At 42.3% G+C, this 18,142-nt stretch overlaps 2 protein-coding genes across 2 annotated transcripts; one reads left to right on the plus strand and one right to left on the minus strand.

Moving 5' to 3' along the window:
• The first annotated feature begins 972 nt into the window (after nucleotides 1–972).
• On the plus strand, nucleotides 973–8,303 carry LOC119433635 (glycine cleavage system H protein-like). Its single transcript, XM_037700894.2, has 5 exons — nucleotides 973–1,257; nucleotides 1,989–2,068; nucleotides 2,962–3,025; nucleotides 5,235–5,366; nucleotides 8,032–8,303. The coding sequence occupies exons 1-5, from the start codon at nucleotides 1,125–1,127 to the stop codon at nucleotides 8,124–8,126; spliced, it is 504 nt and encodes a 167-aa protein (XP_037556822.1). The 5' UTR covers nucleotides 973–1,124; the 3' UTR covers nucleotides 8,127–8,303.
• Nucleotides 8,304–14,053, minus strand: LOC119433645 (dynein light chain roadblock-type 2-like). The gene is made up of 4 exons (XM_037700902.2): nucleotides 13,913–14,053; nucleotides 13,435–13,510; nucleotides 8,856–9,023; nucleotides 8,304–8,373 (listed from the first exon to the last, which is right to left on the minus strand). The coding sequence occupies exons 1-4, from the start codon at nucleotides 13,916–13,918 to the stop codon at nucleotides 8,330–8,332; spliced, it is 294 nt and encodes a 97-aa protein (XP_037556830.1). The 5' UTR covers nucleotides 13,919–14,053; the 3' UTR covers nucleotides 8,304–8,329.
• Nucleotides 14,054–18,142: the final 4,089 nt, after the last annotated feature.

Here is an 18,142-nt window from a genome sequence, read left to right on the forward strand (position 1 = left end):
CGCGCGGGCATCAAGGCACCCTACCTATATAAGAAACGTACCGCCATCTACTCTTTCCTCCGCCGCCTCCTATCCTAAAGCGCTTGCTTTTTCTTTACTTTTTGCTTGCGAAAGCCAAGTCGACGGTGGCGCACCTAGAAAGTCCACGTTGAAGCTTTCAGGCCGGGCGCGCGCCGCCGCCGCCGCCGGCGACTGCGGTTGCACAGAGGACTTTCAACATGGCTCTGAGGCGGAAAAAAAGAAAATATAAAGAAATGAAAAGCGCGCGCTATCATCGTCCAATCGGAGATACAGGATAACACAGGAGAGAGCGAAGCGGCATTTGTCAAAGGATGGCGGTACTTTTCTTATATAGGGATTTTAGCAGGTCTGCGTTCGGAGCGCCATCCGATCGAGTTAAAGCAATATTCGTATGAAACTATCTGCAGTACATATGCACAAGTTAGCTGATAGCTAGCAGCCCCACAGAACACCCGAACACCGTCATGCGTTGTCGTCACTCTCTGATACACGGCAGGGCAGCTAGCTAAGCATCATTACGCATTCATAAGCGACGGTGGCAGAGAGGCCCACGGCAAAAAGCAAACGCTGCGTCTTAAGAATATTTATACATTGAAAACTGCCATCTCGACAACATCCCGCGTAGGATTCAAACTAGTCCCGCTAATCGAAGCCGTGGCGACCACGGTGTAAGAAGAATGATGGCGACCTTTCCTCCATGATCGAAACTATCGAAACCGACGAACAGCCGATCAAAATTAGCTGTGCATCACATACTGTTTAGGGCAGTTCGTCATATGAAATACGTTTGCGAGTCGTTTGAAATAATTTTGCATGTGAATGCTGCGTAATTACGCCTGCGCACTTTGTTTTTGTAGCACCGCCGACATTGCCTCTGAAACCGAAACTGCCAGCACTCGCCCGACGACGGCGTCGCTGTGCGGCTAAATCATCACTTTGGCAAAAAAAAGAAAAAAAAAAAAAAAGGGGGGGGGCCGGCGTCGTCTGGTTCCTTTCCGAATCTACGAGACGTAGCTTATCATTTGCACGAGAAGCTGACGAAGCTTCTACTCATCCTGTAGATTGTGTGGCGGTTGGAGTAGGAGTCTAATTTTTAGGTTATAATGGCAGCTGTTCGGTGCATCCTGCGGACTACGCTTCAGCATTCCCTCTACTTGAAACACAGTGTCCTCAAACCCTTGCAGCCATGCGCTGGTTCGTACCGATGCTTCAGTTTGAGTCCATCATCAAAAGCCGGTACGTCTTTGACGAAAAAAATTTAATTCATTCTGCATCGCGCACTCTCATGTTCTTGGTGTCACAAATTGTATTTTAGTCGATGTGCGCACGTGTTCTTCGTGGAAGTGCGCGGTCGCGATGCATGTTTATGCGGGATCCGGTTACGCTGCGGCAGTGCCGCGGTAAATACGAATACGTTGTTTCGTTTGATTAGTATAGCTGCCGTGATCACTGCTTTTATTCCTCTATTACACAGGAGTAAATAATTGCGGGTAACGATGCAAGAGAAGACTTGATAAACCGGCGTGGCGTGCCCTTGAAGTCGCAATGGTGTGATACTACACAAGCTTTTATCAGCGCGCGCCTCTTGGCGAAACCGTTTATCTTTGCGGGTGAAGCGGTCTCGTGTGCCGTGTCGATGAGTCGGCAGTTTTTGTTTCTTTTTCCCTTTTTTGTGAATAGGAATAAACTTCGCAAAAGTTTGTCAGAATTTGTTGTTTTAATTGCGTGAAGCTTTAAATTTACAGCCAAGCTTGTATTTACGCGGCGTATAGTGATCGAAAACCTTACTGACTATCGTAAAGTTTGCAACACATGTCGTTTTAGTTTTGCAGGAAGGAGAGCGCAGATGTATGTGGTATGTGGCCGAAGTGTGTGCTTATATCGCTCGTCACGCAAGCTAAGTTAGGTGATATGCAACGTTACACTTTGTAAACGTATTCTTTTCTTCATGTTCGCCATTTTCACAGAGCGAAGGTTTTCAGAGAAACATGAGTGGGTCGTAATGGATGGAGATATTGGTACAGTCGGCATCTCGCAGCATGCACAGGTATATATGCTCATTAACCGACATCAATTTTACCAAAGTTTACTGACGCATTTGGTTGTAGCTTGCAGTCATTTGTGCAACACTTAATGGCTGTGGGATAGATGCACGTGACCATGCAGGGAAACATCAAAGACATTGAGGGGGTTGATGCATGCTGGCTGAATAAAGACACCCTGCTCCCAAACTATTATGTAGCACAGCACAGCCAAATCTCATATTTCATTTCCTCCCCTGCCCCAACTATCGCTTGAAACTATTTGGGAGTATGCTGCTTCACTGTATTGGACAAAAAATGTGCTTCCCCCCCCCCCCCCCCCCCCTCTTTCCTCACATACAGATCATGTAAGGACACCAACAAGCATAGGAAAAAAAAAAAAAAAAGCATCTCCTTTCCTTTGATTAGCACACTTACCCCTACTACCTATGTTCCAAGGATATCATAATGCAGTGTTTGTGGAGGCAGAAAATGGCTTTGATGCTTTTTGTTGGCAGCTATTGCTGCTCTTCTGAAGCAGCTGCACAATTATGTTTTTGTCTTACAATAAACTATCAAGGCTTATGTTTTACTGTGCTTGATCCCAGGCATACAGTGATATTTCTTTTTTGTTAACTATGACTAAACCTACCATCAATCTGGAGTAGCTTGATGAATGTAGCAGCATGACTTTTGTGCTTTGCCGAAATTAAACACAGCCTCATATCACTGCTTTGTATCAGAGCTTGATGCTTGTCTGTTTTTGTGCTGTGACAAATTCCAGCAAAGCAGTTCTGTAGCCACAAGCACAAGTGCTGTAATCGGCTAACTGTAAATGACTTCATGCAGGACATGTTTTGTCAGGCTGCTGGTGCTTTTGCTTTTCAGAAGAAAATTAGTCATTTTTTTTTTCTTGCAGGAAGCACTTGGTGATGTAGTCTATGTTCAGCCACCAGATATTGGCATGGAACTTACACAACATGGTTTGTAGTTTCAATTAAGGTGCTTTTTGTTCTGCCCAATATTCAGCAGCGTTGTATGTGCAGTTTGCAGGAATGGCTCCATTGCTGCCATAATGCTTTGATGGATGTAGAATAGAAATTTAATTCTGCTATTCTCAAGGCAGCAGTTATTGACCAGTCAATGCAAAAACGAAGAAAAAACAAAGTATGCATTGGGAATTTCACTCTCGCATCCTATTAAAGGGGCCCTGCGACACTATTTTTACTGCCACGTGGCGCCATAATGCGTTCCTTGTATTGTAATGAGGTGGACGCATGAAGAATTACGAAAATTGATGTGCACAAAGGAAAGTTATTCAACTTATAAAAAAAAAAAGAAAAATTTGCATACCCTTTCACATTTCACTCACCTATCGAAAATTTCTGCTGCTTCTGATCAAAATGTGGCTTACATTCAGCGATAGCGGAAGCTGTCTTTTCACTGTGGCCTTCCCATGACGATCTAGAGTTGCACTTTTTCACAGACAATGTTACTATGCGGAGCGCTGGTAGTGACATCTCGTGAAGATTTCGTCCGCAACAACACCTGAGAAACGTTCGTGTTTTGTCATTGTGTTCACAGAAGGGGGAAAAAAAGGAAGAGAGGAGTTGTATACGCTAATGATTGTTGCTGCCAACACAATTGCACTAGCAGATAAGTAGAACATGGCTATAAACACGTTCACTGCAATCATAGATCTGCATGCTGTAGTTGACATAAATGTTATGAGGTGGCACCACCAACACTGCTGTGCACGCCTGTCTTCGGTATATCGCTAAACAGCTTTTTATGCTTACAGGTAAGATAATGAGTTTCTCTCATATGACAGAACCGGAATGCAGTTGCCATAAAACACCTTTGAAAAAAACCTGAATTACCACTGGGCCAAACGCTACGTGATGTGAAGAGTGCGCTTTGTGTAAACAGTGTAAATCGTTGGACATCACACCTAGTGTGCTGTCCAGAGGTCTCAGCATACAGCTGAGACCTCTGTGTAGTTTTTAAAAGTGTAAGACATGTTTGTTTATAAGTACTGACCACATATGTGTGGCGTTAATATGTACAGTATGATCTCCATGCCCAACCAACCAACCAAACGAACAGCATAAACCTATGTGTCGCATGCTTTCTACCTCACATCCGCTGCTGAAAATCACTGGTATGGGATGCTAAGTTCGGCACTATGAATCATGAGAAGTAGAACGGAAAGTTGAATGTGGTGATGCTAATTTATTTTCTTGAATTCAGCATGCACTATTGATGAAACCACTAAAGGAAGGAACACATGACCAGAAGCGCTGATGCAACAAATTTTTCATTTGAAGGAAATCGCAAGTAAATAGGGGGAATCATGAAGGAATAAAAGGCTAAATATGCATAACAAGCAACAAACGTATTTCAGCATGTGCAGAACAGAGGTGATAAGCATTTGTGATTTCTTTGAAATAAAAAATGAGTTGCGAGTCAGTGCTTCTGTTCGTGTGTCTTTTCCTTTCATGCTCTCATTGATTGTGTGAGCTGAATTCTACAAGAAAATGAAACGTGAAAAGCTCTCAATAATAGAGGGTTTTGATACCAAAACTTTAAAACGAAGGCACTGCTATTACCACTTGCTGGAAGCGACATGGTACAACTCATAACGTTGAGAACCAGTACGGGAAACTGGACATTCTCTCCGAGATTGGGTGGTGCCCTTTGCGTGCTGGAAATTGCGCAGGTAATGGTCTGGAGTTACCGTCGTCCATAACTACCAGGTGCATGCATCGTCTGCTTAGGTGCTATTTAAAGGATGTTAATAAAGAAATTAGACAATTAACAGCCCTACAACGTTGGTAAAATTGCTTCAATATACTACTGATTTATAACCAATTTAGCCAAAGTAAAATTATGTTGCAGTTGGCATTTAAAGGACACTGGCACATCTTAAAACGGTGATGGAAAAAGGATACCTCTTGGAAGAGAATTTTTGCTTTTTATTAAGTAGACAGTTTTTTATGCCTCCCAAAGTATGCTCATATGTTAATATACATGCTTTTTAGAGCTTGCATGCTCTTCAGTTAGCTTTTTCTTATGGTTGAGTGAGGAATGCTACATGATAATGACAACCACTGTTTGGTACATTCCAGTGCTACTCCTGTATACATGTGGTATGAGAATGTGTTAAGCTTATGTCAGTCTTATTTCTTGCAGATGAATGTGGTGCCATTGAGAGTGTTAAGGCTGCCAGCGAGATATATACACCTGTTTCAGGGAAAGTCACAGAGGTCAACAAAGCACTTGAAGACAAACCAGCACTTGTGAATAGCGACTGTTATAATGAAGGTGGGCAGCTGGACACCATGATGTGTTTACATGCTTTTAATATCTTGGGCTAAAGGAACAGAGGGTGCTTAATTCAAAAATTTCCACATGGCTAAGGAAACATCTCAAAAGTGGTTGTTATTGTGGCATAGTAAGTGGCTACAATAGTAGCAACTACACATCAGGAAATTTCACATCAATATTACCTGGTGGGAAAAGTTTACATGGATTTATCTTGGGAGGTCTCAAAACTGTGACCTCTAAGTGAGAACTAGCCTATATAGGCTTTATGAATAGTTGCCTGCTGCCACCAAAATGCCCTGCAACATTAGTAGAAGAGCCAGTAGAGTGATGCAAAAATATGGATTCATGGTGGAATTCTGCAGCCACTGGTGTAAATAGCTGAGCTCTTGTGTGAAACAGTGAGAGCTGTATGGTATGCTTTTTACAGGCTTCCAGGCCTGTTTTAACTGGATGAACATAGCAGCAGTCGATGACATGCAGAAAGATAAATATGGCAGTCTTCACAATAGTCTGTGCTTTACAGCATGTGAACAGTATGTTCTCACATGTGATAGTGTTATGAATGAGTGCCTCTGGGTTCTGGCGAGTGTTGAGCTGGCCCATTTGTACCTGTCAACTAGTGAATGTTAAAATTTGTAAAAATCTCGTGGACACGTACGACACTGAGGAGAGAGGGAGTAATAGCATGCATTTCTTAAAGTTCACCCTGAGGGCACACCTTTTGTGGGATACGTTTACACTTTATTCATGATTATTTACCTGTATGCACAGCACAGTGACTTTTTCAACAACCTTGCTGATGCCAGTTTTGTCTGCTTTAGGAACTTGTCTGAATAATCTTGCTCGAAGCAAATCTCTGGTTCACCGTCAGTAGTACACTACCCATCATTTCCATGGTAGCTGAATGATCACAGCACCAGAGCTCCTTCTAGTACCTTTTGTAGAAAACGCTATGGCTTGCAGCATATGGCGTCTTGTGCTGCCACAAGGGGGTGGTGCAGGTACCATCAAAATTTCTTTTTTGCAGCTACTTTTTTTTTTTTTTCAATCTTGTGCCACCCTATATTTTTCAACACCTTTGAAACTTTCCCGAACAAAACTTCTTTTTTGTGCAACTGCACGCAGCATTCGTAAAATTGCACAATAAGCTCAAATTTGTAAGCTTTGCGGCAAATTCATCAGAGTTGGCAGCTATGGAAAGTAGTTCTGGGCGTAGCAGTCCTTACGAATGCTACTGCACTCCAAAGCATAGAACGGCGCACTCCAGGCAAGTAGGTATAAAAGTGCACATACGTACAAAAGTTGGATCTGGTGTGGCTGATTTCTGACAAAGAACGTATCATAAAAGTACAAAGGTAATTTATCTGGTGACTCTGGCTCAGTGCCTGAGGTGTTCTGCTGCTGAGCACAAAGTTATGGGTTTAGTCCCCAGCCGTGGTGAGTGCGTTTCAGAGAGCGTGATTTACAAAGATGCCCATTTACCACACTTTGGGTGCATGTTAAAGAATCCCAGCTGGTTGGAGTCCCACACTGTGGCATTTCTTGTAGCCCATGTGTTACTTAGTGACACTGAACTTAATTTATTTAGTAAATGTATCACGGTAATCTCAGCCAGTCCAAAAAGCAAAACAGGAAATTAAGCTTCAGCTTTATCATCTATTGTTATTTGAGTGTTCTTAGCCTTTGGGAGATCATAGTAAACCTGTGGTGCAGTCTACTGGCCAAAACATCCGAGACCCTCAATTTGTGTACATAGGTTTACCAAACCTGCCAAATACACCCTCATTTTTCAACGATGACATCAAGTCGAAGCATAAGTGTCCTTGCAATATTTGTGGATGGCTTTAAGATTGTAAATGTACAGTTCAAAATTTGAACAGTGGTATCTTTTTTTTCGCACCTGGAATGTATTTACTTGTTCATTTGGCTTGTAGAAAGTATAGTATCACTTGCCTTGTATTGCTCCAGGTCCCAATTTTGTCTTTGCCTCAGGTTTCTGAACACCAGCAAAATACACTTCAGGGATTTTGTAGCGATTCATTTTTTTTCCCCCTTCGTGACTGTCGCCCAAAACTGTGCCTCCATTATCACCGGGATCAGCCACTCAGCAGTACGGATGATGAGAAATTAATAGAATAGGGAAAAGAATTGCAAAATATGGCTCCTGATAAAACCTACTGCACAATTGACTTTTTATTAGAAGAATCACAAGTTGTAAAAATAATACATGACAGGTACATGTCTAATTTGATATTGTTGCTCCCCCATTCTTCACAACACTGCATGGTTTTCAACTGAAAATTTATCATTATTCTTCTGCTTAGCAAGTTTTAAAGAGCTTTGTTTGGCTGCTCCAAGAAAAGGTGATGTGTATAAAAATGTTTCAAACGGACTATTGAATAAGTATTGAGCTTTGTGAGGAGCTGGATGTCTAAAACACCAAAATAGTGTCTCATGATGCAAGGCTCTGCGGTAGTGATGTGTGCACTCACTGCTATCCTTCTCTGCACTACATTGTTTGTTCTACTGATTCATGGCTGATGTTGTGATAAGTGGAGGGAAGTCATACTCCTGACAGAACAATGTGAACTAATTATTTATCTGCAGTTTGTGGTAAACCATTTAGGTGAAGAGCTAACTCAGTGGTCTTTAACAATTACAGGGTGGATATTCAAACTGAAGGTGAAGAATACTGATGAATTGAAGTCCCTCATGGATGAGAAGGCCTACGAAGAATTTCTAAAATCTAGTGCTTGAAATAGTTGGTTGCACCTGTAAATTGATGCCGTAATTTTGTACAATGAAAAAATGTTTTAATGACTCGTTTCTGTGTCCACAGATTTTTCATGCATGATGTCGCCAAAATGTGGTAAAATGAAATGTACCATGGCCCTGCAGGCCATTAGGTTAAATAAATAGCAGCTGACAAGCCCACCAAGGTTCTATCTGTCATCTTTTATTCATCCAGATGGATTCTGCACCACAACCAAGCAATAGTTCTTATCTGGAAAGTAATAAAGAAAGCACAGATTAGAAAATTTATTGCCCTTTTTGTTTAAGCTTGCCAGGTCCCGTTAAAATAGTGTGTCCAAATTTCACTGAATTCCACTCCAGTATCTTAAAGTACTTCTTTATTTAAGACCAGTTCAGCAGAGCCAAGTCAGAAATGTTATACCAAATCAAGGAACTTGCAACCTAAAGGGTAGTTCTTTCTCTGAGTTAGCGCAGTAGCTCACAGGTATCAAACTTCAGCACCCATTTTTCTCCTAATCTCACGCTCTCTATCCACGGAAGGGTGCTTTGCACTAAACTGCCTTTACATTTAGCATTCCCCCCCCCCCCCCCCCCCCTGAAATACTAGGTATAAAGGCAAACGGGTACTTGAATTGTAACATGCTTCATTTTACATTAACATAGTAATATACCATTTAATGCAAAACTAAGCATGTCGCAGTTCATGTGCACAACAGCCAAAAATGTTATTACCTGGTGAAATCATAATTTCATGCTTCTTGGTCCGCATCCTGAGGAATGTCAAGTCGTTTCCAGGTTCTAGGTCCCGCAGAGTGCTTCGTGCCTGTTCACACAGTCGTGTGACAAGAGTAGCGTATTGCATAGTCGTTACATTGTCGAACGACGTTTTGATAGGTGCTCCTGGAAGAAGGAATTTAAAATCAATGCTTTTTGCAGCACCACACAATGCATGGCAGCAAGTCAATAAAGCAAACGATGCAATACAGCAGGATGGCATGGTTGACAACATGAATTTGCTATGCCCAGTCTTCCTTCTCTGCATGCCCTGTATAAATAAGAGGAATTTTTGGTGTATTCTGATACAATGAATTACTTATGTTAGCTTGCATCCTACACATGGCGCATTCACAATTTAAAACTGTTCTACAAAATTTGTTTTCTGCCTCTCATGCATAGGGAAGCTTCAAGAATGAGTGAGTGCTATCAAATATCATCAATAGGTTGTGGATTCATATAATACAAGTGGGAAGTCTGCTCATTGGCAAAAACGAAATTGATACAACAATAATATGATCTGAAGTTTGTAACCAGGCAGGGAGGAAGCTTAGTATGTACTTTTATATAAAGAATTTGTTTATTCTCAAATTTGAGTGAGTTATTACAAGTGCAATGCCAGAGGTAAACACATTTCCGACACCAAACACACCCTAATGTGCAGATTTACAATTTTTAACATTGGTTAATGGTCTGCATCCCGCCGCAGTGGCTTAGTGGCTATGGTGTTGCACTGCTAAGCACGAGGTCGCGGGATCAAATCTCGGCCGCAGCGGCTGCATTTCAATGAGGGCAAAATGCAAAAACGCCAGTGTCTCGTGCATTGGGGGCACATTAAAGATCCTGTGGTGGTCAAAATTAATCCGGAGTCCCCACTACGGCGTGCATCATAATAAAATCGTGGTTTTGGCACATAAAACCCCAGAATTCAATTCATTTTATTAACTACAATAGAATGGCACTGTTCGTCATTGTCCAAATTATGCTTAAAGGGACACCAAAAAGAAACAATGAATTAGTTAAGACTGATAAAGTAATCTTTCAAAACTGTTTTCCTGAACTTCATAGTAAGAGGTTGAGTATGAAGAGAATGAAGCTCAGTTAATGAAAAATTTTTTTTTTAAATTTCACGCCAGAACACCAGTGCAATGTCGTGGATTTCAATGTACTTTTTCACATTTAGGCTGTTGTTGCTCAATAAATGTTCTTGAAACTTGGTAAGCTAAGCATTTAGCTCTTTTAAAATACAATGCAGTCAATCTTTACAGATAGAAAATGAACCAGGCTCAAGCCAACGGTGCCAAAATGCATGAAGTCATGGCGAGCTGGTGTGGTAACTTCAGGGTCTTTAGTTTTAGCATTTTTTTCAGGCCTACCAAGGCTCTTTGACAGTAAGAGTGGCCTTATTGAGCTGAAATAATTTTTCTGTTCTACATATCAAGCATCCCATGCCACATGCACCCAGAATACAATAAAGAATGACGCCACAGAAGAGCCACACACCTACAGCGACAACTAATGACATGACAGACCACCGGCATATGCTACACAGACACGAGAAATACCCAGGTGCTACACAAGAGCTACACCCTCAGCTTGGTCGACGCCCATGGCAAAGAGATCACGACAGCAACCACCCGAGCCCGCAACTCCGCGGCAGTGGAGGAGCTGTCTATAGCACTGGCACTGAACCAGTCGCAACAGTCAAGACTCCCAACAAGCCTGCCACAATTACCAAAAAAGTATCATCAGCAGTGCCACACTACAAGTCTCATCTCGCATCACTGACTGCTACAAGACACCCACATCGTCTGGACACCGAAGACACAGAGCAATACCCAACACATATCAAGACCTGGAACACCACCGGAAGGAACGCCAGCAATACCCAGCACCACACTGCAAGCTCAACTGCGAACAGGCCACCACCTGGTGCCACTTACAGACCAACACGTAGCAGCACCGCACTCTACTACATGCAATACGTCCCCGAATCTACCAGCAGCATTATCAATACTGTAAAGAGAAGCCGAATACTCTGCAACCATAGAGTTTCATATTACTATAACTAGAGGGCAATGTGGCGCTGCGATCGTTCAACTATCATGGGAATGATGGGAAGTACAGGCTACGGATTGGTATTCTGTTGACTGGCGAACTAGTCTACAGGTATTTTTTGTCAGTTTTGGTTTCGCTAGTTTTGCTCCAAGCGCAGTTGCTACAATCCGTAGAACACAAACTTACTTGTGGTAGGAAAGGTTGCTGCTTCCTGGCTGTAGTCTGCTGTCGCAAAACGGGTAAGCGCAAAGCCACGACATAACAGTTGCTGGCGCGCACTTCAGAAGAAGCGGTACGTCAACATAAATATAGTGAAGCATGCTCGTAAGAGGCCACAAGCGTCCAAGATAGCACTGCAGCAGATGTGTTTAAAAGTACTCGAAGACGTTCATCAATCGTGACAGCCGATGCAGCCTTTCGAAAGAGCGAGAGAGTTCGCAAGTGCGTCTGCGAGAAAAGTTCACTTTCCCCGCGTTCGCAGCGAGCAGGCGTCGTAGCTAGTCGTAGCCTGCTCGCTGCGACGCCTGCTCGCAGCGTCGCAGCAAGCAGGCGTCTCTCAAAGGCGCAACACTTTTCTCATAATACAAAATTTTTATTCCCACAAATATTTGATGAGTATTTTTTATATAAGCACATGCATGGTTTTTATTGCTGTTGTGAAAGTAAATAAATAGTTATTCAATGGCGCTAAATCAGGCAGAACGATGCATACCCAGGTGGTAAACTATGCTTCAATCTCAAAGTCATACAAACTTCATTCAATGTATTATGCATTATATAAAACACAACATAAATAAAATTAATTTTTGCACGAAAATGTTTTAATACAGCTTCGTTTACTGCGCCGCATGCAAACGCCACCAGTTTCAAGACAGAAGTCAATCCGAAGCCTGTACTTCCCATCATTCCCATGTAGGTTGAGGCGACGTTCAGGAGAACCCCCGTAGACACTAGCGCCACTTTTCCCTCTAGGTTTTTTATTTAGAAACTCTATGTCTGCAACACATGGTGCTGGACTGTCCTCACATGGCCAGACCAGTTCTGCGGCCTCTACCATCACCCCTAGCACCCTGGCAGGCCCTGCTGTCTGCCCCGACCCTGGAGGTCCAGCTTTGGCTGACCAGCAGGGCGACGAGAGCAGCTGACGACCACGGCTTCCTAGACTGAGGAAGCCGGCCAGAACAAATGTAAAAACCGCTTCACTTTTATTCAATAAAAAAAAAACATTTATTCAATCAATCAATCTTTAGAGTCCCTTAGCTCAAACCAGAATAAATGAAATAAGTAAAAAGCTCGCTGACAAAGAAAATAAAAAGACAGTGATTTTATGTTGCCATTTAGTCATGATATACACATGCACATGTGAAACTTGACACTTAACTGCTATACAAATTTTGAGTCTACATGTTTTGTAAAAGCCATAGCTGCATAACATTATCCCTTAACAGCTCTCATGTAACTAGAGCAATCAGCTGGAAAGTACTGGACAGAGAACACTTTTTGAAAACAATAGATTGGAAGTTCCACATAATTAGGTGCTTGCATAAAAAAAAAAATCATACAAATTGGCTACTGTAATCACCTCAAAATAATGCCACTAACATTTGCTTAAAGGATGTACAGTACTGTGCGCAGCATGTAAGCTTCAATGTGCAACAAACGCAAGAAGAGCAATGAATTCTCGAAGATAAATGTCGCGGCTTCTGAGGATATGATGGCTAACAAAACAATGACCATTAAAAGTTGAATAAATGCGGTCTTACAAGCATTATTTTGAATGTAATGCTCCCATTTTTTTTTCTCATTCCACAGTCACTTTAAATATTTATGTCCACTGCAAGATGAAGGCCTCTCCTAGCGATCTCCAATTACCCCTGTCATTTCAGTGTTGTAAAGCCAAAGGGAAGTTATGATACAGCTGGATGTGATGTTTCCAGGAACATTCTGTGTGATTTCATGTACCTATGCAAAATAGTATTATCACAGTAGTCCAAAACATGCATGCGTCAATGACATGCATGACAGGCTTATCAGCTGCCATGGAGTGTTTTGTGGCAGAGCTGTGTTCAGACGCTATGCAGTTGACCAAAGTACACTTCCACACTGAAGTGCGTGAACTAATGTGTTGGTCAATGCAGACACCAGTATGTCACTACTGAGACAGCACAATCAACATCCTCCGTAACGTTTAAAAACATGTTGACAACGTGGCATATGCCATAGTCAAGGAGACCAATACACGTAGTATAGAATAGAGAAACCCATTTTTACACGGGATTGAGGTCTTTAACTACATACTTCTATAACGTCGGACATTTGACTTCTGAAGGTCCAATAAAAAAAAAAAAATCGCGAGAGCTCTGACTGTGCCTGCGTAAGGTCGTATTACGGTTACTGTTAAACGATCCGCACAACCGAATACATAAAAAAGCATAATATCAAACGCGGCTGCCACCGCCAAGCAATCTTTGGTACTAACCTTCAGATGTTGTAACCACCACCCCAACGACTCCCTCCTGGTCTTTCAGCTTCTTGAATATCTCTTCGACTTCGGACTACAGTGTGATAAAAAAAAAGCATAGCTTTAATATTTCATTCTTTACCAATGTGTGAAGGCCACCACACCTGAACGGGCACGTCAACGTACTAAGTCGCCGGGGCAACAGTTCCACTGTTCCACCCAGATGCCCACTACGAGTACAAAATCTGGCTGGACTGCTAGGGACAACGTAATGTATCGCGTATACAGCTAATCTTGCAGGACGTTGTTTTTCTAAAGGACACTTTAACCAACTAAACAACGGCGACAAGTGGTTTGACGCAAAAGCACTTCCAAATGCCGCATTGTTTTGACCTCAACACGAAAATAAATGACGAAAGCCACATCAGTAAAAGTTTATCATCTACACACAACCATCAGCATTAATCATTTACTGCACAACAAAATTTACGCTTACCGTCATCGCACTTTCAGTTACGCACCCCTCAACTTGGATCACGGACTCACGCTCACGCTCTCACGCGACGCTGCCGAAACCGACTCGGATTGGATAAACTTCGAGGACTAGCAGCACAATCCACGTCTAGCGACAGCGTCCTTCGACTAACAAAACCTAGTCTCGAAGGCTATGCTTTTGCTGACTGCGTGCGCCGAAAGCGATTGCAGGAACCGCTAATACGTGTGGCTGCCGTTACAGGGGTGTGCGTTTTCCTGTTCCTGTTTGCTAAAAAAAAAAAAAAAGAAAAAGATTGCGCTTATTGCTGCTCTGTCAATGTTGTTCTTGCTCAAATATCACAGTAATATTGAATATTATGGTCTAAATCGTTCAATTGTTCACTTGGCACTGTGACTCGCCTGGTTTGTCGAGAGAAAAAAAAAACTGCGAGCTTTCATCCATTTGCGACTTTCGCAACGAGTGATGTTTAAAACATGGCGGTATGTCACTTTTGGCTTGCTTCTGGCGCTAGCGGTGCGACAAAGCATGGCCTTAGAGATCAGTTTTATTAATTGCTCAGGCGTGCATTAAGAGGCGCCGACGAAGGTAACTTCGCATATTTTATTGCGATAGCAGTTATATGGACATTCCAGGCTAGGTCTAGGCCATGGAGGATTGGTACCGGCGAATTTTCGCTGTCGGTGTGAGGTTCCGTATGAAGTTCAAGTGCGATAAGATCGCGCGCCGTTTGCTGTGGGTTCAAGGGAAGCGTGCAAGGGGAGCCGGGAAGGATGATGACTTAATGCACGTGCTCCTGCGTGCCCAATGTTGGAGGTCACGTGATCGAACGCGCGCCAGGGCGGTGGGAGGGGAATTGTGGTGAGTGCGGTTACGTGATCAAGCCAACACCTCCTAGATAGCAGCCTGCGCTAGAGCACTGCACGGGCCCGGGCCGGGCCGTCCGAAGCGTTTGTCGGCGGGCTCGAGCTTGAGGCCGCAGGCCCGGGCCGGACTCGGGCTTGAAGCCACGGGCCTGGGCCAGACTCGGGCCCGCTCATTGAAGGGTCTAAGTAGGCCTTCGAGCACACGCGACCGTTATGCATTGCATGGTTCAGTGCATTCTGTGCCAAGCTGAAGTGACACGTGCAAGATGACTGCCATCATCATCATCAGCCTATATTTATGTCCACTGCAGGACGAAGGCCTCTCCCTGCGATCTCCAATTAACCCTGTCTTGCGCTTGCTGATTCCAACTTGCACCTGCGAATTTCCCAACTTCATCACCCCACCTAGTTTTCTGCCGTCCTGGACTGCGCTTCCCTTCTCTTGGTATCCATTCTGTAGCTCTAATGGTCCATCGGTTATCCATCCTACGCATTACATGACCTGCCGAGCTCCATTTTTTCCGCTTAATGTCAACTAGAATATCGGCTATCCCCGTTTGTTCTCAGATCCACACCGCTCTCTTGACTGTATATCTTATCACATGACTATATCTTATCAAAGAAAATAGTAAAACAGGTTAAGTTCTCACTTTTAACAGCGGAGCTGTTTCAGTCGGGCCTAATGTGTCCGCTGAATCCAAAAATGTGGGCCGATCCTGGCAGCAGTGCAGAAAGGGTCCAAGCGCAATGGCACATACACCTGTGAACTAGCGAAGCTGAGCCTGGATAAGTCTAGCTAAGAATGGTGGGGACTAATTGCCTTTCGATAGGCAATTGATAGCCAATCAATAGCTAGTCGATAATCAATCAATAATCAATAAATTCCCGAAAATGCTGGGGATGACTTGGTAGTGCTTAGCCTAGCCCAAATACGTGGCCAATACCTTACGATAGCCAATCGACAGCCAATCAATAGCTAATCGATAATGGATCAATAATCAATAAATTCGGATAACTTGGTAGTGCTTAGCCTATCCCAAATACTTGGCCAATACCTTGCAATAGACAATCGATAGCCAATCAATAGCTAATCAATAATTAATCAATAATAAATAAATTCCGGGAAATGCTGGAGATGACTTGGTAGTGCTTAGTCTAGCCCAAAAGCCAGGACTACCTAGGTGCCCATCATCTCCGCTGTCTCTTTAGCATTGCGCCGCCCAGTGCAAGCTACGCAATTTTTTTTTCTTTTCCGCAAAAACGAACATTGTTTCCGCGTAAGGAAAAATAAATTATACAAAGAACCACTCCTCAAACCATTTCCATGTTACCGCTTTTGCGATCGCACTATTACCAGTGACGATATTATGGCATTATTTTAGCGCTAAGGCCAGTTACGTTTGTGCTTCAAAGCATGAAACAGCGTTTCCCTCAAAAAGTTAACTGGAACGCCCATGCATTTCGTCGGACACTTTGAAAATTAATATCTCGAAACTGGTTCAGTCCTGAGAATTCGTTCCAAGTGGATACATCTTGCGAACTCAGCGGCTATAATTTGTAGATTGAAAGATGTGCCATACAATAATTAATTAAAAAGTTAATTCGCTTAATTATGTTAAATATTCAATTAGGCGTTTTGACCATCCATTAGGCCATCCATGTCAGAATTAGCTTGGAACTACATAAAACAATTAGCCTCCTTAGAGCGTAGTCGCATTAATGCGAACACAAGAAATCCTGAGATATGCTCAATTCCATACTTCAGAACACTCTATAAGCATCAGTCGTTAATACATTACCTACCATTCACTTTGAACAGATACAAAAATGGCGGTAATTTCAGTAAGAAAGAACTCAGCTGACACTTTGGTCGCTTGTAATGTATCTGATGTGATTATTATTCTGCCTTTGTGTATGGTTCTGCAGAGTATGTAATATAAATCCTGTTTCGTTTTCTTAGCAAATGTTGATCTTGTAAAATTCAGTCTCATGCTATCTTGTATAGCTGGTGTTGCGTTGTTTTGTATAGCTAGTATTGTTATTGTAGTGTTGTTTAAAATGCATTCTGTTAAAACTTTTTCCAATTCTTTTAACTCGCCGTGACGCAAATATTCTTTGTCTTTCCGTTCATAGCTATTTCGTCTATGAGGAATTCCAGCGACAGCTGGAAATATATGTGAATTATTGTGCATGTGTGCCCACTGTTTGCTGTACTATTGCCTGGCCTGGTCTTATGGGTCACGTCAAGCTACATATGTAGCTTTTAGTCAAAAATGACCGTCCAGCATGTAAACTGGACAATAAATTGATTTGATTTGATTGATTTCGTCGGACACATTGAAAATTATTATCTCGAAACTGGTTTAGTCCTGAGAATTCGTTTCAAGTGGATACGCCTTGCGAACTCGGCGGCTATAATTCGTAGATTGAAAGATGTGCCATAAAATAATTAATTAAAACGTTAATTAGCGTAATTATGTTAAATATTCAATTAGGCGTTTTGACCATCCATTAGGCCATCCATGTCAGAATTAGCTTGGAACTACATAAAACAATTAGCCTCCTTAGAGCGTAGTCGCATTAATGCGAACACAAGAAATCCTGAGATATGCTCAATTCCATACTTCAGAACACTCTATAAGCATCAGTCGTTAATACATTACCTACCATTCACTTTGAACAGATACAAAAATGGCGGTAATTTCAGTAAGAAAGAACTCAGCTGACACTTTGGTCGCTTGTAATGTATCTGATGTGATTATTATTCTGCCTTTGTGTATGGTTCTGCAGAGTATGTAATATAAATCCTGTTTCGTTTTCTTAGCAAATGTTGATCTTGTAAAATTCAGTCTCATGCTATCTTGTATAGCTGGTGTTGCGTTGTTTTGTATAGCTAGTATTGTTATTGTAGTGTTGTTTAAAATGCATTCTGTTAAAACTTTTTCCAATTCTTTTAACTCGCCGTGACGCAAATATTCTTTGTCTTTCCGTTCATAGCTATTTCGTCTATGAGGAATTCCAGCGACAGCTGGAAATATATGTGAATTATTGTGCATGTGTGCCCACTGTTTGCTGTACTATTGCCTGGCCTGGTCTTATGGGTCACGTCAAGCTACATATGTAGCTTTTAGTCAAAAATGACCGTCCAGCATGTAAACTGGACAATAAATTGATTTTATTTGATTGATTTCGTCGGACACATTGAAAATTATTATCTCGAAACTGGTTTAGTCCTGAGAATTCGTTTCAAGTGGATACGCCTTGCGAACTCGGCGGCTATAATTCGTAGATTGAAAGATGTGCCATAAAATAATTAATTAAAACGTTAATTAGCGTAATTATGGTAAGTCTTCAATTAGGCGTTTTG

This window comes from Dermacentor silvarum, chromosome 1, assembly GCF_013339745.2.
Source record: "Dermacentor silvarum isolate Dsil-2018 chromosome 1, BIME_Dsil_1.4, whole genome shotgun sequence".
Taxonomy (NCBI): Eukaryota; Metazoa; Arthropoda; class Arachnida; order Ixodida; family Ixodidae; genus Dermacentor; species Dermacentor silvarum.